The sequence below is a fragment of the Rana temporaria genome, chromosome 3 (assembly GCF_905171775.1).
Source record: "Rana temporaria chromosome 3, aRanTem1.1, whole genome shotgun sequence".
In the NCBI taxonomy this organism is placed as follows: domain Eukaryota; kingdom Metazoa; phylum Chordata; class Amphibia; order Anura; family Ranidae; genus Rana; species Rana temporaria.
In genome coordinates, this window is record NC_053491.1 from 71,980,040 (window position 1) to 71,995,920 (window position 15,881).

The 15,881-nt window shown below is 44.4% G+C and overlaps 1 protein-coding gene across 1 annotated transcript in view; it reads right to left on the reverse strand.

Moving 5' to 3' along the window:
- MNS1 (meiosis specific nuclear structural 1) overlaps window positions 1-15,881 on the reverse strand; it is a 52,956-nt gene that overhangs the window by 1,329 nt on the left and 35,746 nt on the right. The window contains exons 6-9 of the mRNA XM_040342740.1: window positions 9,599-9,815; window positions 7,565-7,672; window positions 4,404-4,661; window positions 599-724 (exon numbers count right to left, since the gene is read on the reverse strand). Of these exons, the coding sequence (XP_040198674.1) occupies window positions 599-724; window positions 4,404-4,661; window positions 7,565-7,672; window positions 9,599-9,815 (709 nt within the window). The remainder of the gene's footprint in view (window positions 1-598; window positions 725-4,403; window positions 4,662-7,564; window positions 7,673-9,598; window positions 9,816-15,881) is intronic.

Consider the following 15,881-nt stretch of genomic DNA (forward strand, 5'->3'; position numbering starts at 1 on the left):
AATCGGCCGCTAGCGGTGCAGTATTAACCCCCGCTAGCGGCCGATAAAGGGTTAATACCGCCCGCAATGCGCCTCTGCAGAGGCGCATTGCGGGCGGTATTGCCGCGGTTTCCCATTGTTTTAAATGCGAAGGAGCAGTATACATGCCGCTCGTCTCACCGCTCCAAAGATGCTGCTGACAGGAGATTTTTTTTTTCTCTCCCGCCAGCGCATCGCCTCAGTGTGAAAGCCCTCGGGCTTTCACATTGAGTAAGCAGTGAAGGAGTTTTTCAGGCGGTATAGCAGCGCTATTTTTAGCGCTGTACCGCCTGAAAAACTCCTTAGTGGGTCTCAGTGAAGCATATATGCTAAAGGAGTGCAGCTAAGGGTTCAAACTTCAATAGTGTGCTTAAAATACATTTGAGAGATTACCCAAAACTACTAATATTTTATTAATTAGAAAAAAAAAAAAAAAGAGGAAAAGGAAAACTTTTTGGCCAACAGATAACACTGGCAAAATGATATTAGAAGATACATAAAATAGCATGCTGGTATTTGTGGCTTATACATGAAAGAGCTTGAGCACCCCTGGTACAGACCATAAAAGGCAGGCACTTACCTTGGGAAGGTAGCCCAGTAACTGGGTGGCATGTTGCTTAAGAAGTTTCTGTCTCTCCTCTTCAATGATAGCCCGGCGAAATGCTTCCCTCTTCTCTTCCTCCTCTCTTTCCAGGAGCTCACGTTCCTACACACAGTTAATTATTAGTATATATTGTAGGTTTCTTAAGTAATATTTTTATTAGATAATAAGCTGCAGCAAGATTTTATTCTAAAGCTGGCCAATACAACAGCAGATTGTTTACAGATTTGATCATACTCGCTTTTGCATAAGTCTGACATATCCTAATATTTGGGCATTAAACCGGAAACCTGGAGTGAACGGAGGATAGTAAAAATGGTGATATAATCATCAATCATGTAATATCGGAGGACTGATTATTAGACCCTATAGCTTCTTTTAAAGTTTAAGTGCAATGTATGAACAGTGTAAGTGTCGGCAATAAACATCCCATGTATGGGCATCTTTAGTCATTTTGCCCCCTTCATACCAATGCACAAAATTATAACTAGTGCATGTTTAATCTCCCATTCTTAAAGTATAACAAAAAGGCAAAACTTGCCTGTAGCAAGGGATTAGAACATCTTTCAGGTTTTTATTGCCATCTGTGCCCCCATTAAGAAATTTTACTCAATGGCCCCGATTCACATACATCGGCGCATATTTAAACATACGCTACGCCAGCGCAGCGCACAGAGGCGAGCACTTGATTCACAAAGCACTCGCTGTTAAACATACGCTGGGGCTTCCTCGGTGTAAGCCAGCGTAGGTGGAAGTGGGCGTGAGCCATGCTAATGAGGCGTGACCCCATGTAAATGATGGACTGAGCGTCATAAAGATACGAATAACGTACGGCGCATGCGCCGTCCCGTGGACACATCCCAGTGCGCATTCTCAGAATCACGTCGGAACTACTCCCTAAGATACGTCGAATCACTGCCTACGACGTGAATGTAACCTACGCCTAGCCCTATTCATGTACTACCTAAACTACGTAAAATACGACGGCTGTGTTCCCTGGTCCATACCTTAGCATGACTTGTGCCTCCTATATGGGGAATAACTTTACGCCGGATGTACGACTTACGCAAACCGCGTATATTATGCCCCGGGCGCAAGTACGTTAGTGAATCGGCGTATCTCCCTCATTTGCATATGTGCATAGAAAATCAATGGGAGTGGAAAATGCGCCCAGCGTAAATATGCGCCCACGATACGACGGCGTAGGAAAGTTACGTCGGTCGTAGGAAGCCTATTTTCAGGCGTATCTAGTTCTGTGGGCACAGCGCACAGATACAACGGCACACATTTACACTTACGCGGCGTATCTCTATATACGTCGGCGTAAGTGCTTTGTGAATTCGGGCCTGTGTGTCTTGTTTACCATTTTCACTGAGAATGAAAGTGAAAGAAAATTCAAGATTTTGAGTTGTCACCAGAACAGGAATAGAGGGATTATCTTCCAATGGGGACACAAGTTCTGGTGACAGTCAGGGATTCCCTCACTTTGGAAGGATTTTTTCTCGCTTCCCGTTTTAGCTATGCAATAAGAAGTAGAAGGAAATTTCCAAAAATGGGCACAAGTGGCAAAATACTTGGACAGGGATTGTAACATGCCCTTACTCTATCCAAAATGAAAGGAAAAAAAAAGTTCCTCTTTTAGTTCTACTCAAATTGCTGGTCACAATACAAAACAAAGTCTGTTATTTAGAGGTGTGGCCTATTACCATGTCACATGATATAGTTTTTGCTGTGCGCAAAAACTTCCTATTTTGAAAGAAGACTTGGTAGAGACCATTATGGAATTAAAGGTTTACCACATTAGTAGGTTCCATTAAATAAAGCACTAAGTGGATGTAACCCTTGCAGACCACTATACAAAGTTACTGACCAACGAAAAGTACCCATCAAACGAATGCAATTCTTGAAGCTGAACCACAAGTAGTCTTAATGCTTTTAGTCATTTACAAGAGCATCTAAGACCCAATGCAGACTGTTTTACGTTATAACAACTTATTTGTTGGGTGCTTCCCAGGGCTGAACTCTGTAATCATATCTTATATCAGCCTTTCTCAACCAGGATTCCGTGGAACCCTAGGGTTCCTCCAGCAGTTGCTAGGGGTTCCTTGAACAATGAGTAACTTCTGCCTCTCAGACGAGGAACCACTGGCTGCACTGATCTTTTTAGCAAACTGTACTGGGGGGGGGGGGTGTATTTCTCCCAATGACCATTAATGTAACGAGCATTCTCCCGAGTGATCATCACACTAATGTACCATGAGCTGCAGATATAGTAATTATTAGTAGGGGGTTTCCTGAGCCTGGAAAATTAATTCAAGGGTTTATCCATGTTTAAAAAAGGTTGAGAAAGATTGGCTTATATTTTATGGTTTGTTAAAGCGCAGGTCTGGCAAAATTTTTTTTTTTTTAAAGTCAGCTGCTACAAATACTGCAGCTATTGACTTTTAAAATAAAGACACTTACCTGTCCAGTGTGCCCGCGATGTCGGCACCCGAGGCCGACCTGTCCCTTGGTCCTCGGATGCTGCTGCCGCCATCTTCGGTAAGGGAATCAGGAAATTAAGCCTTGCGGCTACCCTAATGCGCATGCGCGATTCGTGCTGCGCAATGCCACTGGTCCCTGCTGTCTTCTGGGACCCTTGTGTCTCCCAGAAGAAAGCGGGTGGGTGGGGGGGCGCCGGACGTGTTGTAGACTCCCGCATAATGCGGGGGTCTATGCCTGGAAGTGGGTAAAAATACCTGTCTCAGACAGGTATCTGCTCCCCCCTCCCCCCTGAAAGGTGCCAAATGTGACACCAGAGGGGGGCAGGAATCCGGACAGCGGAGGTTCCATTTTTGTGTGGAACTCTGCTTTAATGACTGTAGAACTGGAACTCTTTCCAAATACATTCTCAGCATCCAAGTTTGCTATTTCCTGCTTATTTCATATCAGCACGTTTCCTACCACAAAGTGTCAATCAACATTTAGGGCCAGATTCACAAAGAGTTACGCCGGCGTATCAGTAGATACGCCGACATAACTCCGAATCTAAGCCCGTCGTATGTTTAAGTGTATGCTCAAACTGAGATACACTTAAACATGCCTAAGATACGACGGCCTGCGCCGTCGTATCTTAGGCGTCAAAATTTACGCTGGCCGCTAGGTGGCGCTTCCATTGAGGTCGGCGTAGAATATGAGTCGTTACGCCGATTCACGAACGTACGCTTGCCTGTCGCAGTAAAGATACGCTGTTTCCGTAAGAGATACGTGGCGTAAATATAAACATGCCCCCTAGGTGGCGTACTCAATGTTAAGTATGGCCGTCGTTCCCGCGTCACAATTTGAAAATTTTACGTTGTTTGCGTAACTCGTCCGTGAATGGGGCTGGATGCCATTTACGTTCACGTAGAAACCAATGACGTCCTTGCGACGTCATTTAGCGCAATGCACCCTGGGAAATTCTTCGGACGGCGCATGCGCATTAGGTTCGGCGTGGGAACGCGCCTAATTTAAATGCTATACGCCCCCTACCCGCCTAATTTGAATTAGGCGGGCTTGCCCCTGGGGGATTTACGCTACGCCGCCGCAACTTTACAGGCAAGTGCTTTGTGAATCAAGCACTTGCCCGTAAAACTTGCGGCGTAACGTAAATGAGATACGTTACGCCGCCGCAGAGATGCGGCGATCTACGAGAATCTGCCCCTTAGTGTGTAGAGTTTTTTTTGTGTAAGAAAAGAGCAATACAGTCCATTATTTTTAGAAATAGATTCTGCAGTGAATAAATTAAAAAAGTATGTTTTGTCACCTTATCGGCAATGAACTGTTGGTGCCGATCCTCAAGCAGTTTCTCCACTGCTCTTTTGTGCTCCAATTGTTTCATCCTCCTCTTCTGAGCGTTCATCTGCTCAATCCTGTCATCTTCAGCCAACTTTGCAAGCATTGTCTGTCTGAAAGCCTCCTCTTCCTCTTTTGCTGCTTGTTGAACAATTTGCTTAAAAGCCATTTGTTCTTCAAATGTTCGCTGCAACTCAAGACGCTGGCGAATTTTCTTTTCCAACTCTTCCTACAAAATGTTACGCACATGGTTATCAGAAACTCTTGGTTCACGTAAAAAAATTATAGTGGTTTTCCGTTATTTTGATTCTTATTTTATTTAATATAAGCATGAAATCTTTTGTTTTACACAAGTTTAATAGATAACAAAAGAATCCTAAAGTGCTTCAGGTTAGCTAAAGAGACACCACAGAAGACTCGGCTCCCATTCAGCCGCAGATGTCTGGCTTGTAAATGCCACACTGAGCAGTCTGGTTAAGGTTTCATTGTGGTAACTTACCCAGTTCTGTGTGTACATTTCACCCTTTTTCAGATGTGGTAGGTAGAGAAAGCAATGAAAGGAGCCTAGAGCTCCACTGTCTGGCTGGATAATGGACTATAAACTAGATTTATTGAATATGACTATTATAAAGTGTATGTTAACCCTAGCAATTACATTTATTTGGCCATTTTTGGACTGTTAAAAACTGTGGCTTGAGCCATGTCTAGGATTAGACACAAATATTTCCATGCTGACTTCTCAAGATTCAGGAACAAGGCAAACCCCTGCAAGGTCTGGACAGTCAGGCCTATGTTTGCCAAAACCCATGCAGACTATTCCCTGAGCAGGAGGTCGTTCAGATATCTCAAAATGGTAACGTCTTGAGAGTGCAGTAAGGAAACCAAAGGTGGCAGCACCTTGGCGAGTACCTGTGGTGCAGAGGACAGACCAAATAGCAAAGCCACAAACTGGAAGGGCACTGGGGATCTGTGATGGACTGGGGATCTGTGATGGACTGGGGATCTGTGATGGGCAGCCACAAAGGCAAGAGAATTCTTGTTGGGCAGTGTATTAGTGCTCGAACAAACACACTTAGACCACATTTTAATGGTTCAAAGAATGTCAGGCAAAATGATCGGCCCTCACGCATGTTCACTTCAAATCTGGCCCTCTTTGAAAAAAGTTTGGACACCCCTGCTCTATGGTGATGGCAGATGCTTTGTTAAGATAAGATACTGCTGGACTTACAGAGGGGGCAGATGGTGCTTTAACAATGTTCTTAAATGGGTACAAGGCTGGTGAAGGTTTTGGGAGGTACAAGGAGCTTGTCAAGATTTTCCCAGTCTCAAAAAAAAAGAAATATTTGGGTCTTAGGAGCACTAAAGGATCATAAACTGTGGGCAGCACTAGCAATAGGCTACACGGGTGGTGCGTACTGCGTCAATAAGAGCCCAGACAGTCTCCTTAAAGGGTCACTAAAGGAAAAAAAAATGTTTTGCTGAAATTACTGGTTTACAGGGTATAGAGACGTAATAGTTAACTGATTCCTTTTAAAAATGATTAAAAATAGATAAAAAACAATCATATAATGTACCTACAGTTGAGTTTCGTTTTTGCTGTTGTTTCCTGGTTCTCTGATGTACAGAGCCAGAGAGCCAATAGAGGGCAGTGAAGGTTTTGCAAAACAAAACTGGATTGGTGCTGAGGAGTTTTAGACACACAGTAATCACACCTCCTTGATTAGTCACCACAGTGAGAAATCTTCCAGTACTGTGGTGATCAGGAAACAACCAGGAAGTGTCCAGAACAGAGAGGAATTACAGCAACATCAAAGCAAAAAACGAACAATGAGGACATGAAACCAGGACTGCAGTAAGGTAAAGGAAGCTATTTAGCTAAAAAAAAAAAAAAAATTCCTTTAGTGACCCTTTAAGTTTGGGAGCAATTACAGAAGACTGGAGGTTTGTGCATCAAGGACATAGCATCAGGGTCTTGGCAGCTCAGAGGACGATCAGCCACTGGAAGATTACAGAGATTCTGCAGGGGGAAGTGCAGGAGCATGCTTATAGCCTCTGTGGTCAGGGTCAGTAATCAGTAGTGCTTCTTCAGCCATGTTTTTACACATTTTCCTTCCTTTAAAAAGTGTAGTAGGAAATAAAGTTTATGTCGTTAAAAAGTATGTGTTTATGGTCCACCTGAAGAAGCCAGTGAATGGTCCTGTGCACCAGAATACACTGGTAACTAAACTAGGTATAGGGAAAACCGGGTGGCAAAATTTCTCCATTAGAATTCACCCCCCCTTTCTAAATACAGTAAAACCATTTAGTCTTACTTCCCCCCGGCATTTGCTTAAACAAACAATAAAAAAAAAAATACTTTGGCACAAAGTGTGAATTCCCTGCAGCACATGGGTATTGAGGTGCAAAGATCGTTCCACCAGATCACAAGGTGGATAAGAAACAGGAGGGACGATTTCTTTATAAGTACCTACACTTTGGAATGACAGCAAGTACAGACTTCCATAAATAATCTTGCCAAGAACTGTTACTGGGAAGTAAAATGAACACGTTCGTATCTTGTGCATCTTCTGTCTTGTTACCAGGCATAAAGGCAGCATTTGCACTATCCTCTTACTATGTATTACCTCCCTCAAGGCAAACATCCCTGAACAATAAATACTTTAATCTCCTTTTAGGCCTCACTAATCTTGCAAATCTGAAATGGGTTGTTCACCAGGCAAATTCTTTAAATGTAGCAGATATCTGCTACAAACTATCAAGAAAAAAAATCAATGCATTCTTAAACAAAATGAACAAAGCAGGAGAGTAAAATAGGTCCATAAACCTTTAAAGACATTTCAAATGCTATATGAAGCAATCTGATGACTGAAAGATATACCTCAAACGACACTTGTAAATTGCCAGCAGGCATTAAATAATATACCCCAATATTGCAATTATTAATTCACAGAGATGAGAAAAAAGGGTAAGCAAAGTGTAAAAAATCTGCAAATAACATTTCCCCCCAATAACTGTGGCCAGGCATGTCTGCTGTCCCACAGATAGATTGATGGTGGTCTCATCCAACTTCAGACACCTTTAGGAAAGTATTACAAGCAAGACTTCCAGAAGGGGGGCATTTCTGTCACTTACAATTTCACGCTGTCTGGCCTGCTCGGCTTGTTCTTCCAGGTATAACTCTTCTCGCATTTGGTCGAGTTCATCTCTCTGCTGTTGTTCTCTATGAATATGCTCCACAAGCTGTTAATAAAACACAGTAAATATTTATTTTACAACAAGTACACATATATGAATTGATAAAATATTGGTTTCTTCTGTTATAAATGCTTTCCCTGCCTCCCTGCCACGCATGTGCAGCTCAGCGTGCATTACCTGTGCTGTGATGACGTGACTCCTGTGCGCATGTGCAGGAGGGATGCCAGCATCGCCCGGCCTTTTTAACTGGCTAAAGAAACGGAACTCAGAAGGCTAACCAAGCCAAACTTGAAGCGCCCGTGACCCGCATGATTGGCAACACAGCAGTAAGGGAGAGCATATTAAACAGGTAAGTCGGTAATAAGTTGCTAATATGCGGTGCATACTAGTACATTATGGCCCGGATTCACATACAGCGGCGTATCTTTGTGCGGGCGTAGCGCATCTCATATGCGCTACGCCGACGTAACTTAGAGAGGCAAGGCCAGTATTCACAAAGCACTTGCTCCCTAAGTTACGGCGGCGTAGCGTAAATGGGCTGGCGTAAGCCCGCATAATTCAAAGTAGGCAGGTAGTGGGCGTGATCAGTGATGTATTACAATAAAGCGTGACCCCATGTAAATGAAGGGCTGAACGAACGGCGCATGCTCAGAATCACGTTGCATATACGCCCTAAGATACGACGGCTCAATGCCTTCGACGTGAACGTAACCTACACCCATCCCCATTCACGTACGACTTACGCAAACAACGTAAAATCCGCCGGCTGTTCCGACGTCCATACCCTAACATTACTTACCCCTGCTTTATAAGGCTTAACTTTACGCCGGACGTATGCCTTACGTAAACGGCGTAGATTACAGCGACGGGCGCAAGTACGTTCGTGAATCGGTGTATCTAGGTCATTTACATATTCGTAAATCAATGGAAGCGCCCCTTGCGGCCAGCGTAAATATGCGCCCAAGATACGAAGCATAGGAGACTTACGTCGGTCGTATAAAGCCAAAATTCAGGCGTATCTTGTTTTCTGAATAAGGCGCATAGATACGACGGCGCATCCGTGGACTTACGCGGCGTAACAATAGTTACGTCGGCGTAAGTTGTTTCTGAATCCGGGCCTCTGGACTTAAACCTGCAGGGGGACCAAAATTAAATTTTTCTTGCATCTACTACCGGTTTAAGGTAAGTGAGGTACCTACACTTGTGCACAACAGCACTAGAAGGCTACTTTTACACTGGGGCAGGCATTGACGGTAAAACGCTGCTAGTTTTAGCAGCGCTTTACTGTCATTTTAGCGGCGCTATTCAGCCACCTTTAACCCCGCTAGCGGCCGATGAAGGGGTTAATACCTCCCATGTATCGCCGCTGCCGAAGCGCTTTGCAGGTGCTTCGGCATCGGTGCCCATTCATTTCAATGGGCAGGAGCAGTGGAGGAGCGGCGTATACACTGCTCCTTCATCGCTCCCAAGATGCTGCTTGCAGGAGTTTTTTTTTTAACGTCCTGCTACCGCATCGCCTCAGTGTGAAAGCACTCGGGCTGATAAAGGGTTAATACCGCCCGCAATGCGCCTCTGCAGAGGCGCATTGCGGGCGGTATTACTGCGGTTTCCCATTGTTTTAAATGGGAAGGAGCGGTATACATACCGCTCCTCTCACCGCTCCAAAGATGCTGCTTGCAGGAGATTTTTTTCTCTCCTGCCAGCGCATCGCTTCAGTGTGAAAGCCCCCAGGCTTTCACATTGAGAAGGATGGGCAGGAGTTTTTCAGGCGGTATTTTTAGCGCTGTACCGCCTGAAAAACTCCTCAGTGTGAAAGGGGTCTAGCTGAACAAGTTGAAGATAGAAGCTGATTGGTTTCCATGCACAACTACTCCAGATTCTGGCAGCTCCAGTTTTGATAAATTCTGCATTGCGATACATTTTGAATGCATTGTGCATTGTTAAATGGTTCTGTGTGTCAGCAATTAGTACCAAGTCCTGGATAGCTTTCTTCTTCTCCTCCCGCTCCCTGATTTGGACCATGCGGTCTTCTTCTCTTCTCTGCTGCATATTTGCAAACGACCGAATTCTCAGATTTTCTGCCTCCATTTTCTCTTTTTCCAATTTCCTCCAAGTCTTCTGCTGTTCCTTGAATTCTTCGATGTATCTCTTAGTAGCAGTCGTTTTTTCCAGCTTTAACTGTCTTTCCCTGATATAGCAAATAAGTAACCATTGAGATGCTGGTCATTTAGCAATAAATATATGCAATGCAATTTTATGCCGATTTATCTCAGCAAAAGGACTATGAAATGTGGGACATGAATGCACTGTATGACAAGCTATGAAAGCAAGCAAGCTTTAAAGGTGAACTCTGGAAAACTAGAAAGTCCTTCCTTGCAATGGGGCTGCGCTTGCACTGCAAGGGTAGCCAGTCATTTAATGGAAGGGGGCCTCTTATCATGGTCCCTGCATCTGTCTTCATGTCGTCCGAGGACCCTGGACCACCCGAAGAGCAGGGCAGAAGAAACTCCTCGAAAATGTCAAACAGCAAAGAGGAGCCTGCTGGAGTGGAGGAGCAGGCAAGGGAAACTGCTGAACCTGGTTTTCTAGGCTTTTCTTTCTCAACTCCAGTCCTCAAGGCGCCCCAACAGGTCATGTTTTCAATCTTTCCATTCCATTTCATCTGAGGGAAATCCTGAAAACATGACCTGTTGGGACGCCTTGAGGACTGAGTTGAGAAACACTGCCCTAGGCATAAGCGAGTAGCAGGCAGAGCTCCACTGCAAGGAAGGACTTCTGAGTTTGAGTTCAGCTTTAAGTTATGGCAATCACAATAACTTTCAAGTCTGTGGGTTTTAGGACAAGTGACAAATGTGTTTTGAAGGGCTCATTCACGCTTCTTCTACACTAATTCACATCAACTTCCAATGGGCCATCAACCCACGTTCCTGCATATGGTTCTGTACTGCAAACCACAGCTGCATGTTATTTAGGTTGAAGAAAAACACATCTTCATGAACTTCAACCTTTCACAAACCTCATCAGTTTGGATTTTAAAGGAAAGATTGTAAAGTAAAAACCAGGGTTACTTTGACAAAAAATGAATAAAAAAAATTTCCGCCCCATTTCTGTTTTAGTTCCCTGGATCAAAAAAAAAAATTAAAATTTTGGATACTTAACTACTTGCCGACCGCGCACCGCCATTCTACGTCGGCAAGTTGGCTCTGCTGGGCGAGAGCACGTAGTAGAACGTCCTCTCTTCCAGCCGCCACTAGGGGCGCGCGCGCGGGATCGCCGCCGGGCACACGCGATCGCTCGTTACAGAGCGGGGACCGGGAGCTGTGTGTGTAAACACACAGCTCCCGGTCCCGTCAGCGGGGGAAACGCTGATCTTCTGTTCATACAATGTATGAACAGAGGATCAGTGTTTCCCCTAGTGAGTCCACCCCCCCCCCCCCACAGTAAGAACACACAAGGGACATACTTAACCCCTTCCCCGCCCCCTAGTGTTAACCCCTTCACTGCCAGTGGCATTTTTATAGTAATCCAATGCATTTTTATAGCACTGATCGCTATAAAAATGCCAATGGTCCCAAAAATGTGTCAAAAGTGTCCGAAGTGTCCGCCATAATGTCGCAATACCGGAAAAAAAAAAAATCGCTGATCGCCGCCATTACTAGTAAAAAAAATATATTAATAAAAATGACATAAAAATACCCCCTATTTTGTAAACGCTATAACTTTTGCGCAAACCAATCAATAAACGCTTATTGCGATTTTTTTTTACGAAAAATAGGTAGAAGAATACGTATCGGCCTAAACTGAGGAAAAAAAAATTTTTTTTATATATTTTTGGGGGATATTTATTATGGCAAAAAGTAAAAAATATTCATTTTTTTCAAAATTGTCGCTCTATTTTTGTTTATAGCGCAAAAAATAAAAACCGTAGAGGTGATCAAATACCACCAAAAGAAAGCTCTATTTGTGGGAAAAAAAGAACGCCAATTTTGTTTGGGAGCCACGTCGCACGACCACGCAATTGTCTGTTAAAGCGACGCAGTCCCGAATCGCAAAAAGTACTCTGGTCTTTGGGCAGCAATATGGTCCGGGGGTTAAGTGGTTAAAGAGGAAGTAAACCCTCTTAAAAAAACAAAACAAAACAAAACAAAAAAAACCTGCAAGACAAAGGCATAACAAGCTAGTATGCATAGCTCATTATGCATTAATTACCAGAGATCGAAGCCCCCGCAGCGGTTTACGTCTTCCCCTCTGGCCGCCAACATGTCGTCCCGGCTCTGGCGCCGTGATTGGCCGGAACCGCCATGATGTCACTTCCACGAATGCGCACAGAAGCCGCCAACATGTCGTCCCGGCTCTGGCGCCGTGATTGGCCGGAACCGCCATGATGTCACTTCCACGCATGCGCACAGAAGCCACCGATAACGGCACGCAGACTGAAGAAATGTCACATAGGTTCCATTGCTTCAGTTTGCCCCAGTGCGCATGTGCCGATGTCATCGGCACATGCAGGGGACAGGGGATATCAGTTTAGGAGATATCCTGGGTAGCTACAGGTTAGCCTTATTATAGGCTTACCTGTAGCATAATGTTGTAAAATAGGGTTTACAACCACTTTAACCCTTTCATGATTAAGCCTATTTCTGACAAAATTCATATTTTTTTTGCTAGAAAATTACTTAGAACCCCCAAACATAATATATATATTTTTTTAGCAGAGAATATAAAAGAATGAAATGGCAATTGTTGCAATATTTTATGTCATGCGGTATTTGTGCAGCAGTGTTTTAAACGCAACTTTTTTGGAAAAAGACACTTTCATGAATTTTCAAAAAATTAAACAGTAAAGTTAGCCCATTTTTTTATGTAATGTGCAAGATGATGTTACGCCGAGTAAATAGATACCAAACATGTCACGCTTTATAATTGCACGCACCCGTGGAATGGCGACAAACTACAGTACCTAAAAATCTGAATTCTGTATATTTTTTTAAATCCGGCGCCATTGGCTACGAGTAAGCATCACAGGATGCGAAACATGTCAGCTCTTTTTTCCTAATCCACTTCTTGGTTGACTGCATGAATTTTGGCTGTTTTTTCCATTTGAATTTTTGTTGTTTTTTCATGTTTTGAATAAAGACATCGTTTTTTGAGGAGTGCGGCGATCCAGGATTTTTCTTTCATCTCATGATAATTGAGCACAGCCAGCACCCTCTTGGTTTGTTGGGACAGAAGCAATGGGGATTGATTGTTTTTAGAGCGGTATACTTTTCTTCACGGCGCCATTGGCAGTCGAGTAAACCGGAAGTGACCTTGTGATGTTGCTTCCATGTTTACATTCATTCCAGTCTGTGTTTACGGCTTTGTTCCAGTCTGTGGCTAGGTGCCGGAGGTTTCAATTCGTGGATAGGGTCTCCCGGAGGGACGGGAGGCCATGTAAGAGTGGCGGAGGGGGGATGTCCCCTCCCGCTCCTTCGGTATATGCCTGGATAGACAATCGCCCGCTCTAAACAACGGTACCGGGATGATGCCTGCAGCTGCGGGCATCATCCCGGTATAACCCTGAAAGCCGAGGCCACCTATGTGCGTACGCACGGCGGTAGGGGGTTAATATTGCCATTGGTAATTCCCCTGAGAAGCGTTAAAGCGGTGTTCTGCTTGGGAAAATATCAATTAAAAGTCAGCCGCTACAAATACAGCAGCTGCTGACTTATTATATAGACACTTATCTGTCCAGGGAGCCCGCCATGTAGGCACACCAGCCTATTTTCGGACCATGGCTGTCGGTGCTGTCACATACGCAAAGCACATGCCGCTTTCTAATTTGCCTGGCAGCAGGGGAAGGAGGAGGGGGGCCAAACTTCCGAGGGATGGCGCTGCCTCCCGGATGTGGGGAAGGGTACCTGTCAAAAACAGGTACCCGTTCCCCCTTCCCCCATAAAAGGTGCCAAATGTGGCACCGGAGGGGAGGAGAAAGCAGATCACCAGAAATTCCACTTTTGGGTGGAACTCCGCTTAAAGCTTTTGCCCTTTTTTTCTTATTTAATTTTTTTTTATTATTATTACATTTTTTTTGAGTAAATACAATACTTCATTTAATCAGGTAAAATATTTTTTTCTTTCAGTCTTTGGCATGTTGATTGAATAGATTTGAGTTGATTAATTTCTTGCAATTTTTTTAGACTCCAATCTTTTTATTAAGTTTCATGTATTTAACAAAACAGAGCCCCAACAAGGGGGAATAGTTGGTAGACACATGGGTACAATTTCCCTTAGTAGGGTAACCAATATAGAGAAGACAATGGCCCGGATTCAGAGAGCAATTGCGCCTGCGTAACCATAGTTACGCAGCGCAATTGCTTACTTGCGCCGGCGTAATGAATGCTCCTGATTCAGGAACCTTGTTACGCCGACTGCAGCCTAAGATATGCGTGGCATAAGGCTCTTATGCCCGCATATCTTAGGCTGCATTCTTGCGATGGTCGCTAGGTGGCATTCCCGTTGTGCTCAGCGTATAGTATGCAAATTGCATACTAACGCCGATTCACAACGTTACGCGGGCCCTGCGTACGCAGTTTACGTCGTTTGCGTACGGCGGTTTTTTCGCTATTAGCAGGGGCAGCCAATGTTACGTATACCCGTCGTTCCCGCGTCACGAAATTTGAACTTTACGTAGTTTGCGTAAGTGAATCGTGAATGGCGCTGGACGCCATTCACGTTCACTTTGAAGCAAATGACGTCCTTGCAACGTCATTTGCCGCAATGCACGTCGGGAAAGTTTCCCGACGGAGCATGCGCTCTACGATCGGAGCGGGAACGAGCCTAATTTAAATGATTCCCGCCCCCTACGGGATCATTTAAATTGCGCGCGCTTATGCCGGGCATTTTGCCGGAGCGCCCACGCAATTTACGGGGGCTGCTGCTCCGTGAATCGCGGGTAGCGCAGAAAATTTGCAGGGGCGCAGGGCAAAAACGTTGCCCTGCGCCTCCGTAAAAAAAGCGCAAATGTACCTGAATCTCAAATTCAAAATTCTCCCCGTTTTACTTGCACCAAGTGTCCAAATGGAAACAAGTTAACATAAAAAATAATTATTACTTAGTCGTTTCAAAAGAAGGAAGGAGGCAGGACAAGGGGGAGAAGAGAAGAAGGTTTAGAGAGAAAGGACTGAAACAGGAACGATGTGATCAAGATCCCCTGGTTGCTCTAGACTAGACCCTCTCTGGGTACGAAAAAAATAGAAAAAAAAAGGAGAAAGAAGAAGATTCCTTCATGTTGTTGGTTACTAGCGGGCGGACTAACAATGTCCACTCATATCATGTTCTTTAGTGTATATGCTGCCGGTGTTCTGTGAAAATAACCAACTCGTCGTAATCCTTAAATTTTTGCTGCTGGAGGGTCGCCGGAAGTGATGTGGTTGGAGATTTCGGCAGAATCCGATGCATACTAGCTCATTATGCCTTTGTCTTACATTTTTTTTTCTCTGGGTTTACAACCTCTTTAAACAAGGTCAAAACTGCCAAATACTCAGCTATGGAAGCATAAATTTAGTAAAGTAAAATGAAGGTCTAACGTGTGTCAGCCTGCTTTATAACACCATGCGTTTTCAAATAGGTTTAAAACAGAAGAAAAAAAAAAAATTCTGTACACCTCTGCCATCTGCTGGTGTTTTAGGAATATGGTTTCTCCATTTCTTAAAGTGAATGTATGGCCAAAAACATATTTTTTTTTTTGTTTTTGGATGTGTAGGTATAAGGACCCAGTCAAGCGTCACTGCAGAGATTTAAGCAAGCCATAGATGATTTGATTATCTTTCCTTCCACCACGGGTGGAATGAAAAAAAATAGCTTGATTCCCCCATCAACACAGTCGTTATTGTGTTCTGCTGGCTGGGAGCCTTCCCGGCCGGCAAAACACAATGGCCCAGATTCAGGTAGAATTGCGCTATTTTTACGGAGGCGCAGGGCAACGTTTTTGCCCTGCGCCCCCGCAATTTTTTTTGCGCTGCCCTCGATTCACGGAGCAGAAGCTCCGTAAATTGCGCAGGTGCGCCGGAAAAATGCCCGGCGCAAGCGCGCGCAATTTAAATGATCCCGTAGGGGGCGGGAATCATTTAAATTAGGCGCGTTCCCGCGCCGATCGTAGAGCGCATGCTCCGTCGGGAAACTCGCGACGTGCATTGCGGCAAATGACGTCGCAAGGACGTCATTTGCTTCTAAAAAGGGAATGTGAATGGCGTCCAGCGCCATTCACGATTCA